General features: G+C 37.8%; 2 protein-coding genes across 3 annotated transcripts in view; both read right to left on the minus strand.

Annotated features, from left to right (window-relative positions):
• NELL1 (neural EGFL like 1) overlaps positions 1-27,890 on the minus strand; it is a 1,044,338-nt gene that overhangs the window by 313,607 nt on the left and 702,841 nt on the right. The gene's annotated exons all lie outside the window — the stretch shown is intronic.
• Positions 4,870-5,883, minus strand: LOC133764846 (isocitrate dehydrogenase [NAD] subunit gamma, mitochondrial-like). Its single transcript, XM_062198493.1, has one exon. It carries the CDS (start codon positions 5,854-5,856, stop codon positions 4,870-4,872), a length of 987 nt encoding a protein of 328 aa, XP_062054477.1. The 5' UTR covers positions 5,857-5,883.

The raw sequence follows: 27,890 nt of genomic DNA on the forward strand, positions 1-27,890 counted from the left end.
CTACAAATGGCCAACAATTATATAAAAATGCTCAGTATCACTAGCCATTATGGAAATGCAAATTAAAACCACAATGAGGCATCATCTCACTCCAGTTATAATGGCTATTATCAAAAAAGTCAAAAAGTAAGTAATGCTGGTAAGGTTGCAGAGAAGAAAGAACCTGAATACACTGTTGACAGGAATACAAATTAGTATAGCCATTATGGAAAACCATATGGAGATTATTTGAAAGAGTAAAAATAGATCTACCATATGGCCCAACTATCACACTTATGAGAATACAATAAAGAAATTAAGTCAGGAAATGAAAGAGATATCTGTATTTCCATGTTTACTGCAACACTATTAACAGTAGCAAAGATAGGGAATCAACCTAAATCTCCATCAATGGAGGAGTGGATAAAAAATGATATATATATACATCATGGAATATTATTCATCCATGAACAATGAAAAGGTGACAGTTGCAACAAAATGGGTGGAAATGAAACTCCATTATGTTATGTGAAATACAAGAGATAAAAAAATCAAATATTTTCTCTTATCTGTTGAATATACATATATTGTACATATTTTTTTAGATGTGTGGATGTCATATTATGTGGTATACAGATATTTAGAAGTGCTTTCTCTGTGAATCATACCCCTCACATAATAATATGTTCTTCATTCCTCATTTTATGAACTTTGTCATGGATTCCACATTATGTGATGTTAATATTTCCCTCTATTGCTGCCTTTGTGGCACAGTGGGTTAAACCACTGCTTGTAATGCTCTCATACAATATCAGAGTGCCAGTTGGAATCCAGGCTTTTCTGCTTCCAATACAGCTTTCTTCCTGCTAAAGTATCTAGGGAAGCAATGGAAAATGGCCCAAATTCTTGGGACACTATCAACCATGTGGGAGACCTTGATTGAGTTCTTAGCTCCTGCCTTTGGCCTGGCCTAACCTCAGCTGTTGCAACCATTTGGAAAAAGTGAACCAGCTAATGGAAGATCTCTTATTCAAATGTCTATCCCATCCTCGCTGTGTAATTCTGACTTTCAAATATTTAAGTAAAACCCTGCTTTAAAAGTAGTATGGGTAGGGCTCACGCTATGACATAGTGGGTAAAGCCACTGCCTGCAGTGCCGGCATCCCATATGGGCACTGGTTCAACTCCCGATTGCTCTACTTCCAATCCAGCTCTCTGCTATGGCCTGGGAAAGCAGTAGAAGATGGCTCAAGTCCTTGGGCTCCTGCACCTGCATGGAAGACCTGGAAGAAGCTCCTGGAATGTGGCTTCAGATCAATGCAGCTCTGGCTGTTGCTGCCAATTGGGGAATGAACCAAGTGGATGGAAGACCTCTCTCTCTCTCTCTTTCTCTCTCTCTCTCTGCCTTTCCTTCTTTCTCTGTAAAACTCTTTCAAAATAAAAAAATAAATCTTTAAAAAAATAGTATGTGTGTGTATAATGTTAACATAGGAAGCAGATATGGTTTAAAGTGCTATGCTTAATCTATACATAGTCATGGAACACTTATTTATACTTTTCTGTATTATTTGAAAGATTTTGAAACAATTTTCAACTTAAATAATAAAAAGAAGCTTCAATTACATACAGAGAGAAAGAGAGCACTTTAGGATTTGCTTTATAGAATACTCCTTGGAACCCATGCTTGACAAGGCAAAACAGCCATATCAGAAAGCCATATGGAGAAAAATAAGGCCTTCTGACTGAAACCAACATGGCAGTCACATGCATGAGATCATTTTTGGAACTTCCAGTCATCCCAGCACTCCCTCTTATAAGAACCATCCAGTTAACCTACGAATCATGAAAGATAATCATTTGTTTTTCTAAGTCACTAAGTTTTAGGGTGGTTGTTATACACAACCAAAGCGATGATTTAATTTTTAAATAATCACCAAAAAGTAGATATTTATCTTTATTTCATAGAAGAGCAAATGTGACTTCAGAGAGGTTAAGCAATTTATGTGGCATACTGGCATTAATCCCAGCTATGGAACTTGAGTGACTGAATGATTTGTAAGACCATTAACCAAAATAAATACTTAAAAAGAAGTAGTTAATTAAAGAAATATTAGTCAACTTGTTGTTGTGGGTCTTTTTAATAGCAGGAGTGTAAGCAAAGCAGTGTAAATTGATATATTGATACAGCCTAAAATGAAATTATCCAATGAATGCACAACAGAAATATCTGGTAGCAGAAGTAGCCTGCCAAATTTTTTATTCTATTTTTTGCCTAAAAGATTTTACTGTTATTTAGAGAGGAGTAAAGAAAGGTTCCAAGACTGAAGCCAGAAAGGATCATTTTGCCACAGATTAGCTCTTTGAGTCTCACTTGCAATTATAAATATAAGCCATTCCTTCCCCCCATCCCTTCTTTCATCCTTCCTTCCCCCATCCTTGTCCTGGGTTCTGATGCTGTAGGGATGGATGGTTACTATTGCTATTGCTATGGAATCCACTGCATAGTATTGTACATAGTCAGTTGACTTTCTCTTAAGGACAAAAGGAATCCATAGGATGAGAGGTTTTAAGTAGGTAAATGACATGATCCAATTACCCTCCAGAAAGATCTCACTGGGTGATTACAGAAAATACATTAAAGAGATCTAAACTGCATCAGGTCACAAATTGGAGGCTATATTTTTAGTAAGTGAAATCCAAAGTTACAAATGATGAAAAAGGTTAATAAGAAAGGAGGTGTCAATGAAGAAGAAAAGTCTCTGAACTCAAGAAACAGAAAAGACAGAATAAATAAGCAGTTGCAATTTGTTTTTCTAGTTGAAAGTTGATTATAAACCACTAATTCTTGATAAATAACATGCATTTATCCTAAGACTTATCTTCTAGAATGATATATGATTGATAATAATCAATGCAATAATTTCTAAAATGCACCAGGCATTTATCTTGCTAAAGGAACAAAGCTATATAGCCTTTATGTATATTTTCTCTTTGAACCTTCCCAACAACTCTGTGAGGTAGGTACAATTATTTCACTTTACAGGTAAGAAAAGTTAGGCAATATCAACTCTGACATTCACGTTTTGACTAAAAAATGATTGTGCAAGGAGTAACAGAAGACAAGGAAGAAAACTGTTTCATATTTGCTTTGGGACACTCACAGCTAAAAAGAAAAATCTATTCCTGAGGTGAAAATTTCCACCACAGCGGAGTAGGTGTCATCACAATAATCTGGTCCAAGAACTACAGGGAGGATTCTGGAGATTACCAACTTTTACAGAGAAGAAAACTTTAGGTCAAATGCACAATAAGTTTCTACTGCTAAATGAAAACTGACAGTTAAGTCACTGTTTGCAGTTAGGCTGGTTGCAACATGAACAAACTCCTCCAGTAATGCAAAAACATTGAGACTACAGAGTAGGTAGTGTGGGTTAAGGTGGAGAGGTTAGATGGCAGGTGGTAGATTTCAGATGAATATCTATGCTTTGTCAAACTGCATCTCTAGTTGAAGTTTAAATCAATGCAGACACGGGCACCATATGGACTAGTGGCAGCCCTGGTCAGAGACATGTCTGAAATCCAATAATTTTATAATTGATTCTTCCCTGCTTGCCTTATTCTTCAGTAAATATTTCTAGATAAGTAAAGGTGATCACATTCACCTCAAACTAAATTCTTCGGTTTTCCAAACCCTAGCCCTGAATTTACATATGATTAGGATAGGTGAGATCAAGGTAATGTGTTTAAGTTAAAGCCTTTTGGAAACCAAAGGGAATTTTTCATGGTTTAAGATAAATGTTTTCAAAAACACAGAAGTCATTATTTTTCTAGTTCACTCTATCTGCAAACCATTTCTATTCACAAAACTACTGTAATATTTTATCATCTTTGTGTTTTTAATTTTCTCCTTGAGTAATAACAATTTCTAAGCACTAGCAAAATTATTTTTGTTTGCATGTCTCCCAATTATGATCTTAAAAACGTTGTAAATACAACATATGAGAATGCAACAGGAGCAATTACTTTAACAGGTCAGTGATTTTTTTGTTCTCTTACATAACACTCTGTCTTAAAGCAAAAAAAAAAAATTGAAAGTAAATGTATTAAGGAATGTGAAACAATAAGTATGATGTTTTACAATCCCTGGTTCTATTTGCATAGCAAATAATTGTGGGCCCAGTGCATGTAACCTGGGGATTTGACTTCTACACTCTTGAGCCCAACTGGAAGAAGTTCAAGAATCCCCTTCTAGAACAGCACCCAGGAATGTCTACTTGTTACAAAGAATATCACAGAAAATTCCTAACACCAAAAGTCATAACCGAGATCAAGGGAAAAGATGGGATATCTAGTAGGAGTGGAAGCATTCCATGATAACTCAACTTTATATTACCTTATTTATTATTAAAGCTGCAAAGTAATTTTTGCAAGGTTTATTGCACTAATTAACTCATTAACAACCTCTAGAGAAAAAGCTTATTTCTCTGTAGACTAGTTTGCTGAATTTCAATGATCTCGGTAAGAAGAAAACTATTATGCCAGGTTCTAGGAAAACCCCAAGGACTCCACAAACAACTCTGATTTATACAGCATATCTTATCATAGAGAAGTGAGAACTACAGATTAAAATAGAAAAGAATGTCTTCAATTCATTTACATGGTGATAGGTTTGACTAATTTAGACAAGAAATGTTTGTAGCATTTTAATTTAATGGTAAAAAAGCAGTCTTAATTCCCCCTCTGCTCTTCTGAATTAGGGTTGAAGATGATATATCAGAGAGTTCACATTAGTCAAACTGGCTATGTTTCTGAGTTGTGAGAATGGAGTGGCGCAGGAAAACATTTGAAAGATAGGTGAGCCTCCAATATATTGACCATTTAATTTACATTTCAGATGCGATCCATTATGCTGTGAATGATGTCCAACGTGGTACCCTGGCCTCCAATGTCTGGGGTGTGAACATTTTTGTTGTCTAGTGATGCCAATACTGCAGTACGAATGTGAGTGGCATAGGAGTGGAGTTTGAGGTAGTCCAGCATAGTGCAACTTGTCAGCAGCATGGCAGTAGGGTTGGCAATATTCTTATTGACTAAATGCCTGCCTGATTGCCTTGCAGCTGTCTCAAACACTGCATATAAGTGGCCATAGTTGGCTCCAGGTACCAGGCCTGCTCCCCCCACCAATCCTGTGCATACATTGTTGACAATGTTGCCATAAAGATTAGGCATCACCATGACATCAAACTGTTGAGGACGGGATACCAATTGCATTGTAGTATTGTCCACAATCATGCTTTCTAAGGTGAGCTGAGGATAGTGGGATGCCACCTCTGTACAGCATTGGAGGAAGAGACCATCTCCCAGTTTCATGATGTTAGCCTTGTGCACAGCTGTCACTTTTTTGCGACCCATCTTCTGGGCCAGCTGGAAGGCATATTCAGCAATGCGCATTGATTTTGCTTTAGTAATGATCTTTAAGCTCTCTATTACTCCTCTCACACTCTCATGCTCCAGGTTGCTGTACTCACCCTCTGTGTTTTCTCGAACAACTAAGATATCTATGTCCTTGTGCCGGGTCTCCACACTTGGCAGATTCTTGAAATGGATGACATTGGCATAGAGATCTAGGGTAGTGCGAAACATATTGTTGTAGGACTTATGAGAAGGTGGTAGAGTGTGATCTGTTTCAATGTTGCCCTTCAAAGCCACACGGTTTCGACGGACAGCCATGATGGCATTGTGAACATCCTCTTCACTAGAAGCAGAAGTCACTAACACTTCCTCAAAGTCCACAGGCACACAGGCGTGTTTGAATATAGATTTGACATGCAGCATGAGTTCTGGCCCAATGCCATCCCCAGGAATCATAGTCACCATGTGCTGGCCACCATAATTGGCTGGTGGAGGGGTTGTGTGATAAAAAGAAAATCTCCTCAAGGGTATCTCACGGCCAAGTAAAATTTCCCAAGAATGACCTGGAATGGTAAGTCGGAATATCGCCTTCACAGAGCAACTGATTGTTGTCAGCATCTTCAATGCCACAACTAAGATGAGATTTATTCAATCCATGTGAAAATATGTGCCCTTCCTCTTGCTTTGAACTGACTTCTTTTGGTAGAATTCTGGATCCATAATTCTTCTTTAGGTCACAATTCTCTCTCCTTCCTTATATTCTATGTTGTATAGACATTCTACTGTAGTGAGATAAACAGTTAGAAGAATATGAGATGTATTATACTCATATAGTAGAAAAACATTTTGGAGTTGGATACGTTATAAGCCATATTGAATGTGCTAATCTTTTTATTCTACACTTTAAAGAGATAGACTTTATTTTTTAGAACTGCTTCCAGATAGCAGCAAATTTGGGTGGAAGGCTCAAGTACAACCTCCTCTATCTAATTCCTTCATGAGAATGGCATGTTTGTTACCACTGATGAACCAATGTTGGCATATCATTATCACCCAAAGATCAAAGTATACATTTGATTTCATTCTTGGTGCTTTATATTCTATGGATTTGAATCAATGTGTAATGGCAAGTTACAGCATTACAATCTCATATAGAGTATCTTGTTCTTTGTTAAGGAGAAATATGCTTTGTCAGAAAAACACCTGGATAAAATTTAATTTCTAAAAACTATCTGTAGATTTGCTGATTCAGAATGCCTAGAATTGAAACCAAATAATTTTGCTTTAATGAATTTGACTTATACTGATATTTGAGAACAACTGCACTATGAAATGGTTCCAACAAAAAATGATGAGCAACTATATTAGGGTGAAGAAAGTGACAAAGGAGAATAACACCTCCAGGGATATATGGGAGATAAATAGGAGTAGACTACAGACGAAGAAGACATTAACCATTATTCTTTATTTATTTAAGAGATTGGGTAAATGACTATATAATCAGTGTAAATGTCTAGCACTGCAGAAGAGCAACTTGGTAGGAGAATAGGATAGAAAATGAGTTTGGTTTCACACACACTGTACTTTCAGAGTCTATAGGACATCCACATAATGATGACAGTGGGTTGCTAAATAAGTGAGTCTTCAGCCAGAGAAGGGTGACAGTATAGATTCAAGAGTTATCAATATATGGGAGAGAGTTAAACACACAGGAGTATATTAAATAGCCTAGAGCATAGGTTTTCAACTTTTATTATGCTGTGACAGATGATGAATGATGTTCATATGAGCCACATTTCTAGGAGCATACTCAGATTTGTAAGAAAACCAAATACACACAAACAAAGTAATTGGCCAAATAAAGCAGAGTTCCCAAACAATTTTATAGATCATATTCACAAAAGCATTTTACTAGTAAATTAATAGTGAAATATATTAAATAATCTAAAAATGTGTCAAAATTTTAGGGAAAATGAATATATGGCTATTATACAAAAGACACATTAAACTACATTTTAAAGATATTATTCAGACCCATACAAATAATTTAAAAACCAGTTTGTAATTACAAAGACCAAGAAAAAGAATTCTTACTTTAGTATTAAAATAGATAGCAACATGGTATTTGCATTCATTCATCATGCTAACATAAATATTACTGCGCGTGTCATTTGGATAATCACTTTGCCTTTGACTTGGAAATTGTAGCTATAGTCTCATTCTCATTTCTATGCTATGAAGATGTACATGCACATACATATTTTCTCTCTCTTCCTCATTAAATATGTATCCATGGAATAAATCAAAGAAGCAACACAAACTATAAAGCCACAGTTTACAGACTAGAATGTTTCAAAATTGCTATAATGATTAATGATGAATCAATAATCACAGTTCATGGATATTTTCAGCAAGTATAAAATAGGCTATTAATTATGAGCTTAACACTAACACTTAGGACTTATTCAAATTCCACCTTTTCACACACAGATAGCATGCACTATTCAGATGCAAATGAGTAAGTCTGACATCCTTATGATAGTAACATTGAGGTAAGGCAAATTAATGAAAGTAAATCATTCACTAGCACTTATAAGTTAATGCTTATGAAGAAGTAAGTAATTTTGACAAATATCATCACTAGTGGTGATCCTGTAATGTGTCATGCCTCTATGATCAAGAAGTATTAGCCAATGAAGAGGACTGTAGAGAAATGAAAATATTTCAGAGAAATGAGGACTATCAATATGGGAATTATTAGGATATAATTAAAGAAGAAATGGCATGAAAGATGAGAACAAATAGATAAGGATATAACAGAAGCCAAGAGAAATGAAATATTCGAGGAATGAATGATCAATAGGGTCAAAACCCTATTAAGAAGTCAATAACATTAGAATTTGGAATGATGGGGTCATTGATAATCATCATGAAGCCATGTAGATGAATAGTTAGAGTATTGGGCACCACAGCCAAGCTGTCTACAGTGTACAACTTCTTTAACCCTTATAAGTCTCATGACCTTTTTTGGAAAAGAGAAATGCTTTGAAACAAGTATAAAATTTATACCTTCAAACACTTGAATTCTATACAGAGGTAAACAAAATACATCTTGATGAAATGTGAACCAGCAGTTGATGCTAAATGCTTTACAAGTAACCTAGCTGTGATGTGGGAGTGCAGAGCATGGACAGCCTGCACACTCACACAAGGATGCTTAGGAAAGAGAATGAAGTTTGATCTAACATAAGGGCAAGCAGCAGATTTGTGCACAGGAAGGGTGAAACTTTCTGAGATAGAAGGGAAAACTGAACAGCCTGCAGGGGACACTAAACATTCCAGTTTGGCTCAAAAGAAAGGTTTATGTAGAAAAATAGTGACAGAAGAACAAAGAAAATAAATTGGGGTCAAGGGGTAGAGGGTCTTGAATGGCAAACTAAGGAATTTATGTGATATCCTGAAGGCAATAGAGACATGTTAAATGTTTCCAAAACTAAAATTTAAGGCTTTGAAAGGCAGTACTTTAAAAAAGAAAACACAGTTAAAAAATAAAATAGAGGAGAAACAGTGAAGTCTCAAGGCCCAGGACTACTTTACACCAAAGCTTTTCCTTAATGCAAGCAGAAAATTTAAAACATGCACTCTTTAAGAAAGCTCTTGAAATTCATTTGATATGTCCTAGAGAAGTAATTGATTATGAACATGTTTTGTACAATTTTTTTCTAAAAAGAATCAATACACAGAGATTGGGTTTGTTCCATTTTCTCTATTGCACAATTAGTGTAATTTCTCACCTGTCATGCCATCACTATTTAATAACCACTAGGGAGCCGACAGATGGCAAAGATCTGTGGAGAACCATATTAAACATAATCTAAAAATGTCCTTTTTGTTTCCCCAAAGAGAATACACAATATATAATAACAAATCCATCATAGAGGCCTTGCCTATTCTTATAATAAGAAGAGAGTTTCCTGAATATAGTTTTATTAAATTAAAGAAGAAATCTTCTCTTGCAAAAAAAAGTATTGAGGTGTGGGTGGGAAATTCAAATTATTCATGGAACCCATGCATTTTTTTTTTCTTTTCAGATTTTGGATGAAACAGAAGAGTTTATAATCAAGTCATGAAAGTGATGTTTAAGCAGCCAAGTTCGCTTTTTTGATTGAAGAGAAGCCAGGTGAAGACTCAAGATTACAGGTAAATTGGAAGTAGCTTATCTTTTATCTTTAATTCTAACTAAACTTTACAGTCACATGAACAACTCTATTAAATACATTTTATTATTTAGGGCCTTTCACTATGTCACGCTAAATTCTGCCTCCCTATCTAGCAGGATTGTGGCCTTCCAAGAACTAGTCATAGGTTTGATTATTATATGTTCCGCTCTGTATTTTGGAGGCTTTCCTTTCAATCAGGAGGAAGGCAGGAGAATTCCCTTATGCTAACAATGCATGAAAGCCTGAGTCATTGAAGCCTTCTCTGTTAAATATATTTCAGTTGTTAGTTCAACACACACACACATGCACAGCCTCATACTCCACAATTGTTACAATAGCTCAAGTAAGCATACCCTTTCGTCAAAAAGTTATAATATTAATTAATAAAAAATTCACAGTCCCTATAAAGTATACCTCATACTTGTTAAAGGATCCAATTCATAAAGTAAGGTTGTTATAACAATAACAGAATCTGAAAATTAGAGGGAACTTACAGAAGCTACTTATTTTATTTATTTATTTATTTTATTTATTTATTTTTCGACAGGCAGAGTTAGAAAGTGAGAGTGAGAGAGAGAGAAAGGTCTTCCTTCCGTTGGTTCACCCCCCCAAATGGCTGCTACAGCTGCAGCACTGCGCCGATCCAAAGCCAGGAGCCAGGTGCTTCTCCTGATCTCCCACACGGGTGCAGGGCCCAAGCACTTGGGCCATCCTCCACTGCACTCCTGGGCCACAGCAGACAGCTGGACTGGAAGAGGAGCAACCAGGACAGAATCTGGCACCCCAACTGGGACTAGAACCCGGGGTGCCAGTGCCGCAGGTGGAGGATTAGCCTAGTGAGCCGCAGCGCCGGCCCGAAGCTACTTATTTTAGCCAACTGATATATACCTGGTCAACACTACAAGTAGGTGTTTATGTAAACTACATATTTCTAAAAAATATTCTCAAATATACTCCATCCAGCCTTCCCACCTCCTACCTGCAAGACATAAATAGGCACACACACACACACACATATACATACACACTTCACTATGGCAGAATTTTAGGCCTATTTCAGAAAAACTTTTAATTACATAAAACTGAAAACCTCTACAAAGTTTCAAGTAAAGGTGGTTGATTAAATGCATATATTTATATCTGTTCCTCCTTGAAATTCCATTGAAGTTATATTTCAAAGATTTTTTTTTCCGTTATTGATACATTATATACCTACAAGAAGCATGAGAGTTAGAGAAAAAGCTAAAAATTCTGAAAACTTTGAAAGCAGAAGAGGGAGTGACAATGGCCTTCTCAGATCTAAGATCATCAATGAAGTAATTTGTTTCTACAAAGCACAAAAGTCTCAGGAATGGCAACACCAACCCTGAAAGTGGCTAAAGTGGGCTGAAAGTCTCAGTAATAACCAGATAAACACTCAATTCCTCTCTCCAGTCAGATGGCCATCCCTCCATCCTAGCCTAAGATTAGATCGGAGATCTGTTGTCTCCACTTTGGAACACCATACACAACCAAGAGCGTGCCTCCATGTTGAACAATGGGAAAACTAAGTGAAAACATATATAGCAACTAGAATGCTGAAAGATGGACTTATATTGCCTACATAGAAATGTTAAAGACTATTTTCTAAGGAAACCAACAAACTAACAATAAAATATTCAAAGATACTGACTGTGGGTATTTCCCAAAAGAAGAGAATGGCCCGGCTTGTCTTATATTGTATTCTTTGGTCAGCCTTCACATCCCTGTTGGCACACAGTCTTTGGATAGTTTTTATTGCCAAGTTGTAAAACAGAAGTAAATAGCCAGCTTGAAATATTTGAGGATGTTCTCAATATAAAAGATAGAAGTCAAAGTAAATTAGCAAACACAACAAGGAATATATAGGATGATATTTCATTATCACTGTAACTTCATTATTCAATGTAACTAATGTCCTTAGCAGAGAAAGGATACCCCATCACATTCATGAAGCAAAAACAAACAAAAACCACTATGCTATGAAAAAAAAGGAAAGGAAATATAGTATTGAAATATAAAATGGGATAGCAGAGCTAAGTAGCCTAGTGAAAAGGTAGGGAAATAAAATGAAAGAGATTTCCTGATATTAGATGAAAATGACAAGTACATGGAAAACAGGGAAGAAAATAAGTAAGACAACTAAAAAACAACAGGATAGCCAGGAAGAGATAAAGGAGACAAAAGATATCGGGGTCAGAGAGTATGTGACAAGTACCAAAGTCACAATGCAAGAGCATTTACAATCTCATAAAAATTAGGAATATCTAGATTTTAAAATTCTACTGTTAAACAGAATATAGGAAAATCATACTTTTTAAAGATTTACCTATCTATTTGAAAGGCAGAGTTACAGACAGTGAGAACAAGAGACAGAACCACCGGCTGGTTCACTGCCCAAAAGAACACGACAGCCAGGCTGGTCCCAGTGAGAAATAAGGAACCTAGAACTCCTTCTGGGTTGCTCATATGGGAGGCAGGGTTCCAAAAACTTAGTCAATATTCCATTGCTTCCCCAGGCACATTAGCAGGGAACTGAACTGGAAGTGGAGCAACTAGGACTTGAACCTATTTGGGATGCTAGAATCATAAGTACTGACTTAACCCACTATGCCATAGTGCTGGCCTCCAAAAGTTATGCTTTTATCAACATGAAATTTAAAACTATAAATTTTCAAAACAAGGATGAAAAGTCAGAAAGGCATTGGACTTCTAAAATTCCACACTAGAGCCTATATAACAATGGAGTAATCTCTTCAAAATCCTGAGGGGAAAAATAATTTACGAAGTAAAACATCTTTCAAATTACCACTTAAGGGTGAAGATAATACTATTTTTAAAAACATTTACATTTTGCTTAGTCCATCACAGATAATCTTCTAAGTAATTTATAACTATTAACTAATTTAATACAAACAGATTTCAGAGAAGCAAGGTGTCAACAATTTTTCTTTCATGTAAATCTTTTCACATGCTTTTCTGCAAACTTAGTGCACTAACGCAAGATGCATTAGAACAGTTTACAGCAACAGTGGCTCCCAACCCAGAGGGAGAAAAAGGTGACCCACAAAATCATAGTGAAGAGAGATTTGTAAGACCTGAAGTCCAGAAATCAACCAAACTGTAGGGAAATTTTGTCAAAAACATGAAAGAGTTAATGTCTTAGAGTATATTTATATAACTGGTGAGAATCTGAAAATAAATTGTGATAAAACCATAGCAAATCAAGCAATAAGATGAAAAATGAGATGATTGTTAAAGATAAGAAGAACAAAGAGTTGAAGAAGAAGGGAAATCAAGTAAAATCTGTCCCATGATTCTATAATCAGTAGCACAAAGTCATCATAACATAAAGACAGAATATTGATCTAATGAGAAGATGTGTGAAGAGGTATGTGAACGATAAGCAAATCTTCATCTTATACCATGAAGTTAATTTTAATGTCAAAACAGGAAATATGCTGCAGTAGCTTAGAACCATGCTATTTAGATATATTGTCAAAATGACCAGGAGAATTATTTGTTAAGAGAATTAAAGGTCTGAACAGGTCAAATAATGAGAAACTGCACTGTTTAGCCTCAGAAAGACGCCGGAAAAACAAAGGAATGAACACATTCTCAGGACACTGAGTGAGAGAAAGTTTCAGTGGAGAATGAACAGAACAGAGAGAGACTCTACAGGGCAGCAAAGAGAGAGGACAGACACACCTCCACAAGTCATGCCTCCACTCCTGCATCTATGTGACCAGCCCATGGTAAGAAATACCATCTTGCCAAGATAAAGAAGGAGGAGGATGCCACAGCACCCTCGCCCCAAATCCGGCAGCTTTAAATGAACAATTAATTCCACAATCCTCACTGTCTTCAAGTTCAGCTTGGAGAGCTGTCAGGGGTCTGAGTGACTGCTTTGCTCAAAAAAGGAAAGCCACATTGCCTCTCTACTCCCACAACAAAATCATCAGACTAAATTTGCTGTGGATGGCAAGCAGTCCTGCTGCAACCTGAATCACCAGACCAAAGACAGAACTTACAGAGGAGGGAGCAGCAGATCTAAGCACCCTGTGACTGTAGGGGTTCTAGGCCCAAGTACCAAGCTAGGAAAATTGCAGGTTACAGCTGGGTTCTCATGCACCCACTCAGTCTGACTTAGGAGACAAAGAGCTCTCTACATACTGAGGACAATCTCAAAGTGGGGTCAAGGGACACATTATGGAGTATGTTGGTGCTATGGACAGTGCACATGCCAGGGTGTGTGAGGTGCACAGTCACTGAGAGCTCACTCTAAGCTGTGAATCAGCTAGCTCACCCTGGCACAGAGAAAATCTGAAAATGTGAACACATCAATCAGCTCTAACATCCTCTCCCACTACTGAATATAGCCAGATACTATAAATAATCCTCCAGAAGAGACAGAAATAAGAGATCCCCCAGATGCACAAAAAGCAGCATAGAAGCATGAACAAGGAATGCAGTTTGGCTCCCTAAAAGAATGCAATCTTACATACATATGGGACTGTGGGGAAAGGGAGAATGGCAAAATGAAGAAGAATTCAAATAAGTGATTGTAAGATTACTCAAAAATACAGGGGTACAGTTAAAAGAAATTAAGAAATCAGCACATGTCATGGATGAGACATTCAGCAGAGATTGAGATATGGAAAAAGAAACAAAGAGAAATATTAGAAATGAAATATTGAAGACGTCAAATAAAAATACAGAGGAAAGACTTACAACAGATTTGACAAGGCAAAAGAAATAATATATGATCTGCAAGTCAAGTCGTTTGAAATATCTCAGACCAAAAAAATTTGAAAGAATTAAAGCAACGTTCAGGGTCTATGAGATTCCATCAAATGACTAAATATACAAGTCTTAGGAGTTCCTGAAGGAGTAGAAAAACAGAATGGAAGTACACAGAACCCCAAATAGTCATGATCAAATTTTCAGCAGCCCTTGTCTCTACTGTTGAGGAAAGCGTTTTTTTTTTGTTTGTTTGTTTGTTTTGTTTTGTTTTGCTTGTTTGTTTGTTTTCTTCTGTTGAACTCCTTACTTAGTGTAGGGTTAAACTTATGAGTACAAAGTTAACTGAAAATAGAACTTTGTAAAAAATAATAATGGGAATAGGAAAGGGAAGAGGAAATGGTGGGAGGATGGGTGGTAGGAAGGGTAGGGTGGAAAGTATCACTATGTTCCTTGTATACCATAAAAAAATTTAAAAATAAAGATTCTCATGATGAATTATAATCAATTTTTCAAAAGTAGAGTAGATAATACTGTAAATTTGAAAGAGAAAAACAACAGGTCACCTTTACAGAACTCCCATCAGATTGACAGCAATTTTCTCAATAGAAACCCTACAGACAAGGAGAGAATGGAGACATCTAGTCAAAGTTTGCAATGAAAAAGACTTACCAATCCAGAGTATTTACCTAGTGATTCTCTCTGATTCATAAATAATAGTGAAATAAAGATGTTCCAAAACAAGCAAAATTTTAAATTTTGCCACCACATGGCAAACTTACGAATGATACTTAAGGATATACTACATACAGAAAGAAAAACAATCATCATTATGAAATAATATAAGGGCAGAAAACCTCCTAGTAAAGTAAAAAAGAGATTCAAAAAAACAATATGAATATTTATGGAAAAATTGCAGGACTAAGTCATTATTTATAACAATAACCTTGAATGTAAATGAGCGAAATTCTCCTATTAAAAGATACAGAATGGCTGAATGTATTTTTTGAAAAAAGCCATCTATATGGTACCTACAAGAAACACACTTCAACAATAGATACACATAAATGAAAAGTAAAAAGATAGAAAAAGATATTCTTCACAAATGTAAATCAAAAGAGAGCAGGTGTAGCAATGCTCATATCATACAAAATAGACTTTAAGACAAAAACTGTTAAAAGACACAAAGAAGTTCATTATGTAATGATTAATGGATCAATTCAATAGGAAGATGTGACTATAATAAATATTTAGCATACAATGCTAGGGCACACAGTTTTTCAAAACAAATATTAATGATCTAAAGGGACACATATAATCACCACCCCACTTCCATCAATGGATAGAATAATCAGAGGAAAAAATCAAGCAACATATCAAAGCTGCACTATAGATAAATGGACATAATAGAGATACACAGAATATTCCATCCCACAGTTGCAGAACACACATTTTTTTCCATCAGTACTTGGAGCATTATTCAAAATAGATTATACACTAGGCCCTAAAATGAGTCTCAACAAATTAAAAAAAATTGAGATTGGATCATGTATCTTTTCTGACCACAATGGAATGAAGCTGGAATTAACAACAAAAGAAACTCTAGAAAATATAAAAACACACGGAAACTAAACAGTCTACTCCTAAATGTGTCCTAAAAAATCAAAATGGAAATCAGAAACTTTCCTTTAAATGAATAAAAGTGCAAACACCATATATTAAAATTTATGGGATACAGCAAAAAGCAGTGTTAACAGGAAAGTTTATAGTAATAAGTATTTATAAAAAAATGGAAATGTATCAAATAAATGATCTAACAATGCATCTTAAGGACTTGGACAAACAAGAACAAAACAAGATATTGTTGGAAAGTATTAAAAGTATTTTTTTTTATTTTTATTTTTTTGACAGGCAGAGTGGACAAGTATTAAAAACATTTCCTAGAAGATCAATTAACTTCCATTTATATAATTTCTTCCTTACCAAAAAAGTATTTTAAAATATGTCATCATATTTTTTGATCACAGACTAATTTTTTAATAATTTTAGAGCCAACATGAGAATAAATTAAAATTTATTCATCCAAAGTATGCCCAAAAATGTATGGGAACCTCAGTAACCCTCAAGACAGGATATTATCTGGTGTAGATGAGAACTCTATCTGCTGCATACTTAATAGTCTGCTGGGTTACGGCTAGAAAGCAGACAGTTCTGCCATTTGAAAGCACATTTTCAGTAATGGGAATGTGCATGCCTCAGTGGTCAACTGAAGATGAACATTCTATTTAACTTTTGCCCCACACTGCCAGAGTGTGTGTTAAAAACAAAATAAACCAAGATTCTCCAAGCTACTAATGAGACGTGTATAAGAGGCCACACTTGCAGTCACATCCTCCCAAGCTCTTCTGGATGTAAAAGGGACACCTAATGAAGACATCCTCATGCTGCTGATGCAGTCTCACAAACAGGAATCCATTTTCCTGAGGCCTGAAATGCACCCTGTCAAATATAACTACCTGCAAAAGAGCAGTAACCTATCATTTGCCTATTTGCCTTATTAAAATGTCCACAATGAGTCAATATGAAATGAACCAACAATAGTGTAGTCCATAGGACAAAACCCAGGAGACATGGTTTATGGTGCTCTCCAAGGTCTGACTATCTTAAACAATATTACATGATAAGATTAAATAATTTATTTTCTGATGTAATGTCCCAGGTTTGCTGAAATTAAGTTCAATCAGAGTTGATAATGTTAGTATTTTCTAATACCTGTAAACTATTTGAGTGCTGCTTCATAAAAATGGAAGTAGTATTTCAATTCAGAACCTATATAAAACCTACGGAGATAACCATCAGTTAGTGTGTCTGCAAATTAAGCAGAGTATTTTACTTTAATTCATCTCTCTCTTTTTTTTTTTTTTTTTTTTGGACAGGTAGAGTGGACAGTGAGAGGGAGAGAGAGAAAGGTCTTCCTTTACCGTTGGCTCACCCTCCAATGGGTGCCATGGCCGGCGCGCTGCGGCAGGCACATCGCACTGATCCGAAGCCAGAAGCCAGGTGCTTCTCCTGGTCTCCCACACGGGTGCAGGGCCCAAGCACTTGGGCCATCCTCCACTGCACTCCCGGGCCACAACAGAGAGCTGGCCTGGAAGAGGGGCAACTGGGACAGAATCCAGCGCCCTGTTCAGGACTAGAACCTGGTGTGCCGGCGCCACAGGCGGAGGATTAGCCTATTGAGCCGCAGCGCCAGCCAAATTCATCTCAACTTAATAAATGCTAATTCCTCTTATGCAACACATCTAACTCAACTGTGGCATGCAATAGAGTCAAGAAAAACTGCTCAGCATACAATGGAGTCACAGTTTTGCCTTTAACGTTATGTGCATCATGACAGAGGAAGGGAAGGAAAGGGAGAGATCATTGAAGGAAGGAAGGAAATAATGAGGAAAATACTATAGGACAGCAATGATTCCTTCTGCTATTGCACTCACTTCAGTGAGTGTTTGCCATAAATTGAGCGAGTTGTGGATGGGAATCTGTTATTGCCCAAATCAGTCTTCATTTCTTCATGCCTGTCATAGCAATGTTGTTTTACTGAATGCAGTTTTACTATTTAAAGACTTATCTTTGGTACCAGATTTATCTTTGGTTTCTTCCATGTGGCTTCAAAATATAATACCTTCCTCTGATGCTTGACTAAAGAACACTTAATCCCTTTAATCTCTGGAGGATAAACTGGTTCTGCTTGACTCAGTGAGCTCAACAGCTGATGTCTTTACTTACTTCCCCACATTCATAAGTGGATCTTTCTTTCTGGTTTACAACCAAAACCTTAGAATCATCACTCTTGACCCTAGCTCTGTCTCATATGTACATCCAATCCATCAGCAAATTATTTTACTTCTAAATTTAAAAAAATTGTCCAAATTCAACCACTTTCAAGACCTCTGGTTTTACAACTATAATCCATCATCATTTCTCATATGAACTATTGCAATATTTTCTTATCTAGTCTTCTTGCTTCTACTTTTCCCTTTTATGGTCAAAAATCTGCACAGCAACCAGAGTAACATTTTGAAGAAGACAAATCCAATAACAATGCTACCATACTCAGAAATGCATTCCCAAATAATAAAGTCCAAGTATTTAAAATTACAAAGACTTGCAAGTTTCCAATGATCTAAGAGGTAGATCCTCTGAAACTTTCTGCTATTGGTGCTTCTTGATCATGTGATCCAGGTAGAGTTTTACTTGAAATTCTGCTAGTGTCTCCTACCTCAGAAACTTCACACCAGCTGTCCCCTGTGGCATAGCCTTTCGAGATAGCTATATGGCTTACTCTGTCACCAATTCACATCTGTGCTCTGATATCATGTTAGCAGAAAGGTCTCCCCTACCAATTTACCTTAAAGAAAAGCCTCCTTCCTCTCTTCACTCTGTAGCTTCGTATCTTGTTTTGTATTCTTGGTATATATCACTAATTAACAGCATGTTATATATTTATGTTTTCTTATCTAATTCCCCAGGTGCAGGGACTTAATCTGTTTGGTTTCCTGCTATGCCCATGTATCACAACAATGTATAATATTCAATAAATGTCAGTTTACTAAATGAACTGAGAACATCTACTCAGTTATGTTTTACAGAAGATTTGATGGTAATCTTGAGTGTATATAAACCACTCCTCAGAATTTTATGCTCATATATAGCTTAATCAAAAGCATGTGCTTAGACTAACTACTAAATTAACTTTAAAAACAATTCTTCCAAAGAGGTTTAATTGCTTCATTGATACAAGCTGGCATTCCAACATATAGGCAAGGTATATATTTGGAAAGAAATTGTTTCTTTTTTTAACTTTTATTTAATAAATATAAATTTAATATATATAATATAAATTTAATAAATATAAATATAAAGTACAGCTTATGGATTACAATGGCTTCCCCATCCCTTAACTTCCCTCCCATCTGCAACCCTCCCATCTCCCACTCCCTCTCCCATTCCATTCACATCAAGATTCATTTTCAATTCTCTTTATATACAGAAGATCAGTTTAGTATATATTAAGTAAATATTTCAACAGTTTGCCCCCACATAGAAACACAAAGTGTAAAGTACTGTTTCAGTACTAGTTATACCATTAATTCACAATGTACAACACATTAAGGACAGAGATCCTACATGAGGAGTAATTGCACAGTGACTCCTGTTGCTGACTTAACAATTTGATACTCTTGTTTATGGCGTCAGTAATCACTCTAGGCTCTTGTCATGAGTTGCCAAGGCTATGGAAGCCTTTTGAGTTCACCGACTCCTGTCTTATTTAGACAAGGTCATAGTCAAAGTGGAAGTTCTCTCCTCCCTTCAGAGAAAGGTACCTCCTTCTTTGATGGCCCATTCTTTCCACTCTGATCTCACTCACAGAGATCTTTCATTTAGGTCTTCTTCTTTTTTTCTTTTTCATGGTGTCTTGGCTTCCCATGCCTAAAATACTCTCATGGGCTCTTCAGCCAGATCTGAATGTTTTAAGGGCTGATTCTGAGGCCAGAGTGTTGTTTAGGACATCTGCAATTCTATGAGTCTACTGTGTATCTGGCTTCCCATGTTGGATCGTTCTCTCCCTTTTTAATTCTATCAGTTAGTATTAGCAGACACTAATCTTGTTTATGTGATCCCTTTGACTCTTAGTCCTATCATTATGATCAATTATGAACTGAAATTGATCACTTGGACTAGTGAGATGGCTTTTGTACTCTTTTTAAGATTTATTTATTTTTCTTTAAGATTTATTTATTGGGGCCTTTGCTGTGGCACAACAGGCAAAGCCGCATGCAGTGCCAGCATCCTATAAGGGCACCGGTTCAAGTCTTGGCTGCTCTACTTCTGATCCAGCTCTCTGCTATGGCCTGGGAAAGCAGCAGAAGATGGCCCAAGTCCTTGGGCCCCTGCACCTGTGTGGAAGACCCAGAAGAAGCTCCTGGCTCCTGGCTTTGGATTGGTTCAGCTCCAGCCACTGTGGCCAACTTGGGAGTGAACCAGTAGATGAAGACCTTTCTCACTCTCTCTGCCTCTCCTCTCTCTATGTGTAACTTTCACTCTCAAATAAATCAATCTTTCTAGAAAAGATTTATTTGTTTGTTTATGTATTTATTTATTTCATACAGAAAGAAATGGAGAAACAGAGAGAAAGATCTTCCATCTGCTGATTCTCTCCCCAAATGGCTGCAACAGCCAAGGCTGGGCCAGGCCAAAGTCAGGAGCTTCTTCTGGGTCTCTCATATGGGTGCAGGGGCTGAAACACTTGGGCCATCGTCCACTGCTTTCCCTGTTGCATCAGTAGGGAGCTGGATTGGAAGTGAAACAGCCGGGACTCAACCAATGAACATTTGGAATTCAGGCACTGCAGGCAGAGACTTAACCTTCTACACCAGATTTCAAGCCCTGAGAAATCATTTCTAAGAACATACACACACAGAAACCCAGAGTATGGTACCACAGATTATGCTGCCACCTCTCACGCCAGAATTCCTAAGTTCCACTTCAGGTCCTGGCTATTCCACTTCAAATCCAGCTCCCCGATAATGCACCTAAGAAAGCTGTTCTCAGGTCCAGAACACCTACATGGGAGAGCTGGGTAGAGTTCCTGGCTCTTGGCTTCAGTCAGGCCCAGACTCAGGTCATGTGGCCCTTCAGAAATTGAAGCAGAAGATGGAAGACCTACCTCTTGTCTGCCACCCTCCCGCCTCTTTCTACCTTTCAAATAACTAAAAATAAAATAAAAATAACTGAAAGTATATTAAAAAAACACATATGGGTAAAGCTTCCACCTGCAGCACTGGCATCCTATATGGGCACTTGTTTGAGTCCTTGCTGCTCCACTTCCAATCCAGCTCTATGCTATGATCCAAGTCTTTGGGTCCCTGCACCTATGTGGGAGACCTGGAAGAAGCTCCTGGCTCCTCTCTTTATTTTGGCCCAGCTCTGGCCATTATGGCCATTTGGGGAGTGAACCAGTGGATAGAAGACCATCCCACCCCCGCCTCTCTGTAACTCTCTGCTTTTCAAATCAATAAATAAATCTTTAAAAAACACATACAGAGAAATAAGGATCCAATGAGGAAGTCTAGAGAAACTCCTAGCCAGTATTTTGTATCTTCTATTTTCTCTGTAAAACACCAGTATGATGTCATTTTTTCTGCAGTATAGGAATTGAAGTTCAAAGTCCTTAGTAGACTTCCTGTACACTGGGCCAGCCTACTCATAGGAATTTTCTGGAACTTTTTTTCTCTTCTGCTATCCACTCATCTCTTGACTCAGAACCATCATACTGTACTCTGTACCCAGAAGGACCATGAAAAATTGTATCTCCACAACCTTATTCATGTAACTCTTTTTCCCTAAATGTATACCTCTCAATCCATTTGACAAACCTTTGTTGAACCCATGGAATTCCTATAAAATGTGACCACTTCTGTAGAGCTTTCTCTGCTTCCCCATTACAGCAGTCACTCCCACTATGCTTTAGAAAGATACCACCCATTGTAAAATGTTTGAAGGTTTCTTCATCATAGATGATAACATCCTCAAGGAAAGGGATTTTGTCTTATTCATCCCTGAATCTCCAAAATCTAGTATGTAATTGGCAATTAATAAGGTCTCAAGAAATGTTTGTTACGGTTAAATTTGCCATTTCTCCCCTGCTTCAGCAGGGAAGTCCAAATCAGATGTATCTTAAGTTAATATTCTTCTTCTCTCAGGGATAATCTGTCTTTTGTTCATTTAACTGCTGGGCTTCATTTGATAAAAACACTCTACTGCTCCTGGTTCCATATTTTCTAAGCTTGGATCAAACTCTTACTTTCCCGAATGCTCCTAGTAGTAACAATTATATCGACTACTTTCTGAGCCTCCAAGGGTGTCTATGTTTCATAAATTTCCTCATTTAATCTCACCACAATCCACAATGTTAAAAGATGGATATGAATGTGTGTTGGTTAATTTTACATGTCCACTTGATTAGGCTATGAGGTGCCCAGAGATTTGGTTAAACACTATTCTGGATGCTTTTGTAATGGTTTTCGTGGGTAAGACAAACATTTAAAACAGTAATCCTGGTAAAGCAGATTATTCCCTACAATGTAGGTAGGCTTCATCTCATCCCATGAATAGAACAAAATGAGCATCTTTCCCTAAATGGGGAACTCTCTGATAGAGTGCTCTGAAGATACATGTACAATAATAGATTGCATTGGATACTCACTTCCTATCTCCACATTGGCATGGTCAGTGACATTCCTTCAAGTAGTCTTTGTAGCCTCAACTACTGGTTTTCTTTCTTTTTTTTTATTTAGTAAATATAAATTTCCAAAGTACAGCTTATGGATTACAATGGCTTCCCCATCCCTTAACTCCCCTCCCACCTGCAACCCTCCCATCTCCCGCTCCCTCTCCCATTCCATTCACATCAAGATTCATTTTCAATTCTCTTTATATACAAAAGATCGATTTAGTATATATTAAGTAAAGATTTCATCAGTTTGCACCAACACAGAAACACAAAGTGTAAAATACTGTTTCAGTACTAGTTATAGCATTACTTCACGTTGGACAACACATTAAGGACAGAGATCCTACATGGGGAGTAAGTACACAGTGATTCCTGTTGTTGACTTAACAATTTGACACTCTTGTTTATGGCATCAGTAATTTCCCTAGGCTCTAGTCATGAGTTGCCAAGGCTATGGAAACATTTTGAGTTCACCAACTTGGATTTTATTCCGACAGGGTCATAGTTAAAGTGGAAGTTCTCTCCTCCCTTCAGAGAAAGGTACCTCCTTCTTTGATGGCCCATTCTTTCCACTGGGATCTCACTCACAGAGATCTTTCATTTAGGTCTACTTTTTTTTTTCCAGAGTGTCTTGGCTTCCCATGCCTAAAATACTCTCATAGGCTCTTCAGCGAGATCCAAATGCCTTAATGGCTGATTCTGAGGCCAGAGTATTGTTTAGGACATCTGCCATTCTATGAGTCTGCTGTGTATCCCACTTCTCATGATGGATCGTTCTCTCCATTTTTGATTTTATCAGTTAGTATTAGCAGACACTAGTTTTGTTTGTGTGATCCCTTTGATTCTTAGACCTATCAGAGCCATCAATTATGAACTGAAATTGATCACTTGGACTAGTGAGATGGCATTGGCACATGCCACCATGATGGGATTGTATTGGAATCCCCTGGCACATTTCTAACTCCACCATTTGGGGCAAGTCCGATTGAGCATGTCCCAAATTGTACATCTCCTCTCTCTCTTTTTCCCACTCTTAGATTTAACAGGGATCACTTTTCAGTTAAAATTTAAACACCTAAGAATAATTGTGTTTGTTAATTACAGAGTTCAACCAATAGTACTAGAACAAAACAAAACAAAAATACTAAAAAGAATAAAGTATTACATTGTACATCAACAGTCAGGACAAAAGCTGATCAAGTCACGGTTTCTCATAGTGTCCATTTCACTTCAACAGGTTTCCCCTTCGGTGCTCAGTTAGTTGTCGCCAATCAGGGAGAACATATGATATTTGTCCCTTTGGGACTGGCTTAATTCACTCAGCATGATGCTTTTCAGATTCCTCTATCTTGTTGCAAATGACCGGATTTCATTGTTTTTGACTGATGTATAGTATTCTATAGAGTAAAAACAATGGTTTTCTTTTAATTTACATATTTCTATTCTCTCATGGGTTTACCTAACCAAAATCCCTGGGGAAGCTGAAAATGGCTCTATTCTAATATACTGGCCATGGGCAAGCGCTAATACCTCCTCTTCTGACTTTTCAGAATATGCAGTCACTTCCCACCCCAGCAGTGGTTTATTCTCCTGTAAAACAGTTCAGAAGCTTGTCTTTTTGGCATTCCAGGTTATTTCACGTGTGATTCATACTCTAGTTCACTGTGACACCAAACTTAAGAAGACACATACTATACTAAGTGATCTGAAAGAAGACTCATTTTGCTCCGCAAGGTGCAGTAGGGGTGTTCAGGCACACTGGGAGGTAAAGGGGAGAAGTTCTTAGGATGGATTTCCCCAGGTAATTTTTCCATAATATCCTATCTACATTTTATTGAGTTTTTTCTATACTTGAAAGGGCTAAGTAATTCAAGAGCATAAAACTCATTCTAAAATATCTGCAAAGAAGTGTCAAATAAGGATCTGGAATCTCACTTTGAAATCATGCTTGTGTTGTATGTTAGGGTCACAGTGAAATAGGTGGCATCTTCTTGTAGTGGGCACTCTCGGTCCTTCCTTAACATCTCCCTGGCCTTACCATTTTGGCACACAAATGCTTGATAACCTATTGCCAACATATGCATCTGTAAACTTGAGTTGAAGTTGGCAAGAGCAAGTGTTAGGAAATTAATTTTCCTTGGGAGCAGCTTCCCAACAATGACTCACTCCCTGGGTGGGATAACTCAGAGGCACTCCTTTTCAATGTTTCCTATCAGGATTGAGTTCCTGTTACTGAGAGTCATAACTCACTTCAGTTAAGTTAAGCATACAGAATTGACTATCTTACACTTCCTGACTTGGCTGCCCATCCACTACCACTGCCATGCCTACTCCCAAGTAAAATCTATGGACTCAAATCTTTTTTTCATCATGTACTTCTAGTAGAACACAAACTCAGATGCTCTTTTATTCTAAATCATTCTATGGCATTGCCATTGTTTTGACATATCAGGCCCTTTCCTCTGTTCACACCCATTTAAGAAAGGTGGTCCCTCATGAGAGAAGTCAGTATGATGGTCATGGGCCTCAGATCCCAACAAAGTGAATAGTTTCAGGTCACTGACAATTTAATTACAGGAGCACACTTGATTTCACAGTCAGGCTTGAGATCGGCTACGCATTTCAGGGTGACCAAGAAGTCAAAGCTCAGTGATGGCTTTAAGCTATTGGTAATCTCAGCTAAAAATGAAGAGTTATACTATGTTTAAAGAAAAATGTAAAAATTAGTAGATCCAATAGAAGATCTTCCTTTCAGATCTTAATTGCTGCCACCAAGGGTAATTCAGTGGGATTTTTTATTTACCTGGCTTCAGACTCTGATAAGCAGCTCTTGAATTCTGACTATGAAATACACCACACATAAATAAATGTACATTTGTACACTCAAGGCAAGGCATACCAATCTTATACATTTATATATTTAGTTTTCAGTAAGAACTAATATGTAATTATATGGAAATTGTTCAATAGACGTAAATATTAAATGCCATATGAATATGAAGTAAAGGCATCTTGGAAAATAAATGACATAAACATAAAAAGGTAGCATGGGGCATCCATTTCCTGAGTGCTCCTATGTACCAAATATTGCACTAGGAAATGGAGATAATAAAGATACTGGATCTGATTTTTAAGAAAATTATAGCCTGCTAGAAAGCTACAAAAAGAAAAGATGTGGTAAATATCCTGTCTGCTGATATGGAGCTAAGAACTGCTTGCTGCTAGTGAAACTGGTGCTGTCTTATCTGAGGTGCCATCTTAAGCCCCAGGCACCTTCTTAGCCTTTGGCCTAGTCTCCATCTTCTAAAATTAAGCTTCAGCCTCCCCAAAATCCAGCCTGGCTGACTAGAAGTCAGGTGACCAAATGGCCCAACCACAAACATCAACTCTACCCCCACCCTAATGGGATTTGCTGTTTCTACTTCCTTATCATGCAAGGCTATAACAAGACCTCCTTTCCCACACAGGCCCTCTTTTATACTCTCTCCCTCCAGCCTTTTTGTCCCTCACCTTCACTCAACAATAAACTTTTCCTTTAACTCTGGTGTTTGGTGTGTTTTGTGGTGGCCTTTCATTGATGCCCATGACTCATATGAGGCTGTCCTTTTCAGCATGCTCTCCCTTAGGGGATGTGAGCTGGATTCCTGTCAACAACAAAGCACAACCCTGGACCTCCTGCATCACCATCAAATGCTCTGTGATCTCCATCCACACTATGGCCCTTCAAAAATCCTGGGGTAGGATGAGGTGGGTGGAAGATTCTACAGATCACACACGTGACTTTACCCCAAAGTCCTGGTACCAGACACCACAACTCCTACAGCCTCGTGCCTCTCTATGGACTTTGTGTCCTGGCAAGCAGTGAGTGTACGTGATGACTCAACCCCCTGTTTCTCTTCTATGGGCTTTACGCCCCAGGCTCATGTGGGTGCAGGTGATGACCCCCACCCTCTGCTTCCTTATTCTCCTCATCAGACTGCTATTTGGTAGTCAGGCCTCTATAGGTCACTATGGGAACTTCCATGTCCCATTTACATCCAACTTTCCTTTCATTTTTCTCGTAAATAATCTTATTCCTCCAAATTGGCCTCAGATCTTGCCTCATTTTTCTTTGTAATCAGGCCTGGCCCATGTATGACCTCAACATCCAGTCCAAATGGCCGCTTAATGGCATGTTTGACCCTGATCTTTACCACTTCAGGATCTTTACCATTTCTGTGAGCCTTCAGGAAAGTGGAAGGAGATTCCCTATGTTCAAGCTTTTTTCTATCTCCAGTCTAAACCATCTATCCATACCTCGCGTTCTCCATATCAAGTCCTCTTAGCTGCCAAGGCTCCTACTAAAAACCCAGAGACAGAGCCAAAGCCCTTTTGGTCTATATTTGTTCCTGAAGATAAGCCTCCATCTTAATGCCCCCACCCACAGGCACTGGCTCAGCCACTTCCTGTTCAGGACCTGGCACAGTCACCTTCCACTCAACAACCTCAAAGCCCACCATCCACCTGGCTCCCACTATCTCATCGACACCTCCCCTTCCTTCCCAGATATTCTAGGAGGCAGTATTTGTTTCTACTCTGGCTCTCACTGTACTTCTCCCACCTAATCTCAAGTGTCCTGCTTGCCCTTATCTCAAAACCAGTCCTTGGCCATTTCTAATCCCCCTGTTCCCCTTGCCTTATCTTATACCCAGTCTTTGTTCTACCATTCTCCTGAGCCACTCCACTGAGCCAACATACTGTTCCCTCCCTGCCGCCACCACCTTAAGCCCTCAACCCCCCTTTTCCTGTCCCCAGTCCCCAAATCATTTGTTCTCATGCAGCTGCTAAGAAGCCTGCCTCCACATTGCCCCTTCGAGAGGTGGCAGGAGTGGAGGGCATAGTCAGGGTCCATGTTCCTTTCTCACTTACTGATCTCTCCCAAATCAAACAAAAATGGGTTCTTTCACCTCTAACCCAATGTCATACATAAAAGAGTTTCAATATTTAACCCAGTCCTATGATCTTTTTATGAAGTCTTTATGATATTCTCCAATACTCTCCATACATAGGAGTTAAGGTTAGTTTGGGAACAGGACTGTCACTATGCTGATAAGACCCATCAGATAAGACCCATTGATCCTTCCAATGACATAGGAGCAGATGTGGTCCCCGAATGGGACCCCAATTGGAATTAAACTCTCCAATGGCATAACAGCCAGAAATCAGAAATTGATTCATTACTTGCTTAT

The sequence above is a fragment of the Lepus europaeus genome, chromosome 7 (genome assembly GCF_033115175.1).
Source record: "Lepus europaeus isolate LE1 chromosome 7, mLepTim1.pri, whole genome shotgun sequence".
Classification (NCBI taxonomy): domain Eukaryota; kingdom Metazoa; phylum Chordata; class Mammalia; order Lagomorpha; family Leporidae; genus Lepus; species Lepus europaeus.

Excerpts from the sequence above, each read along its gene's own strand:
- LOC133764846 (XM_062198493.1), bottom strand. The coding sequence starts at position 5,856 with ATGGTGACTATGATTCCTGGGGATGGCATTGGGCCAGAACTCATGCTG.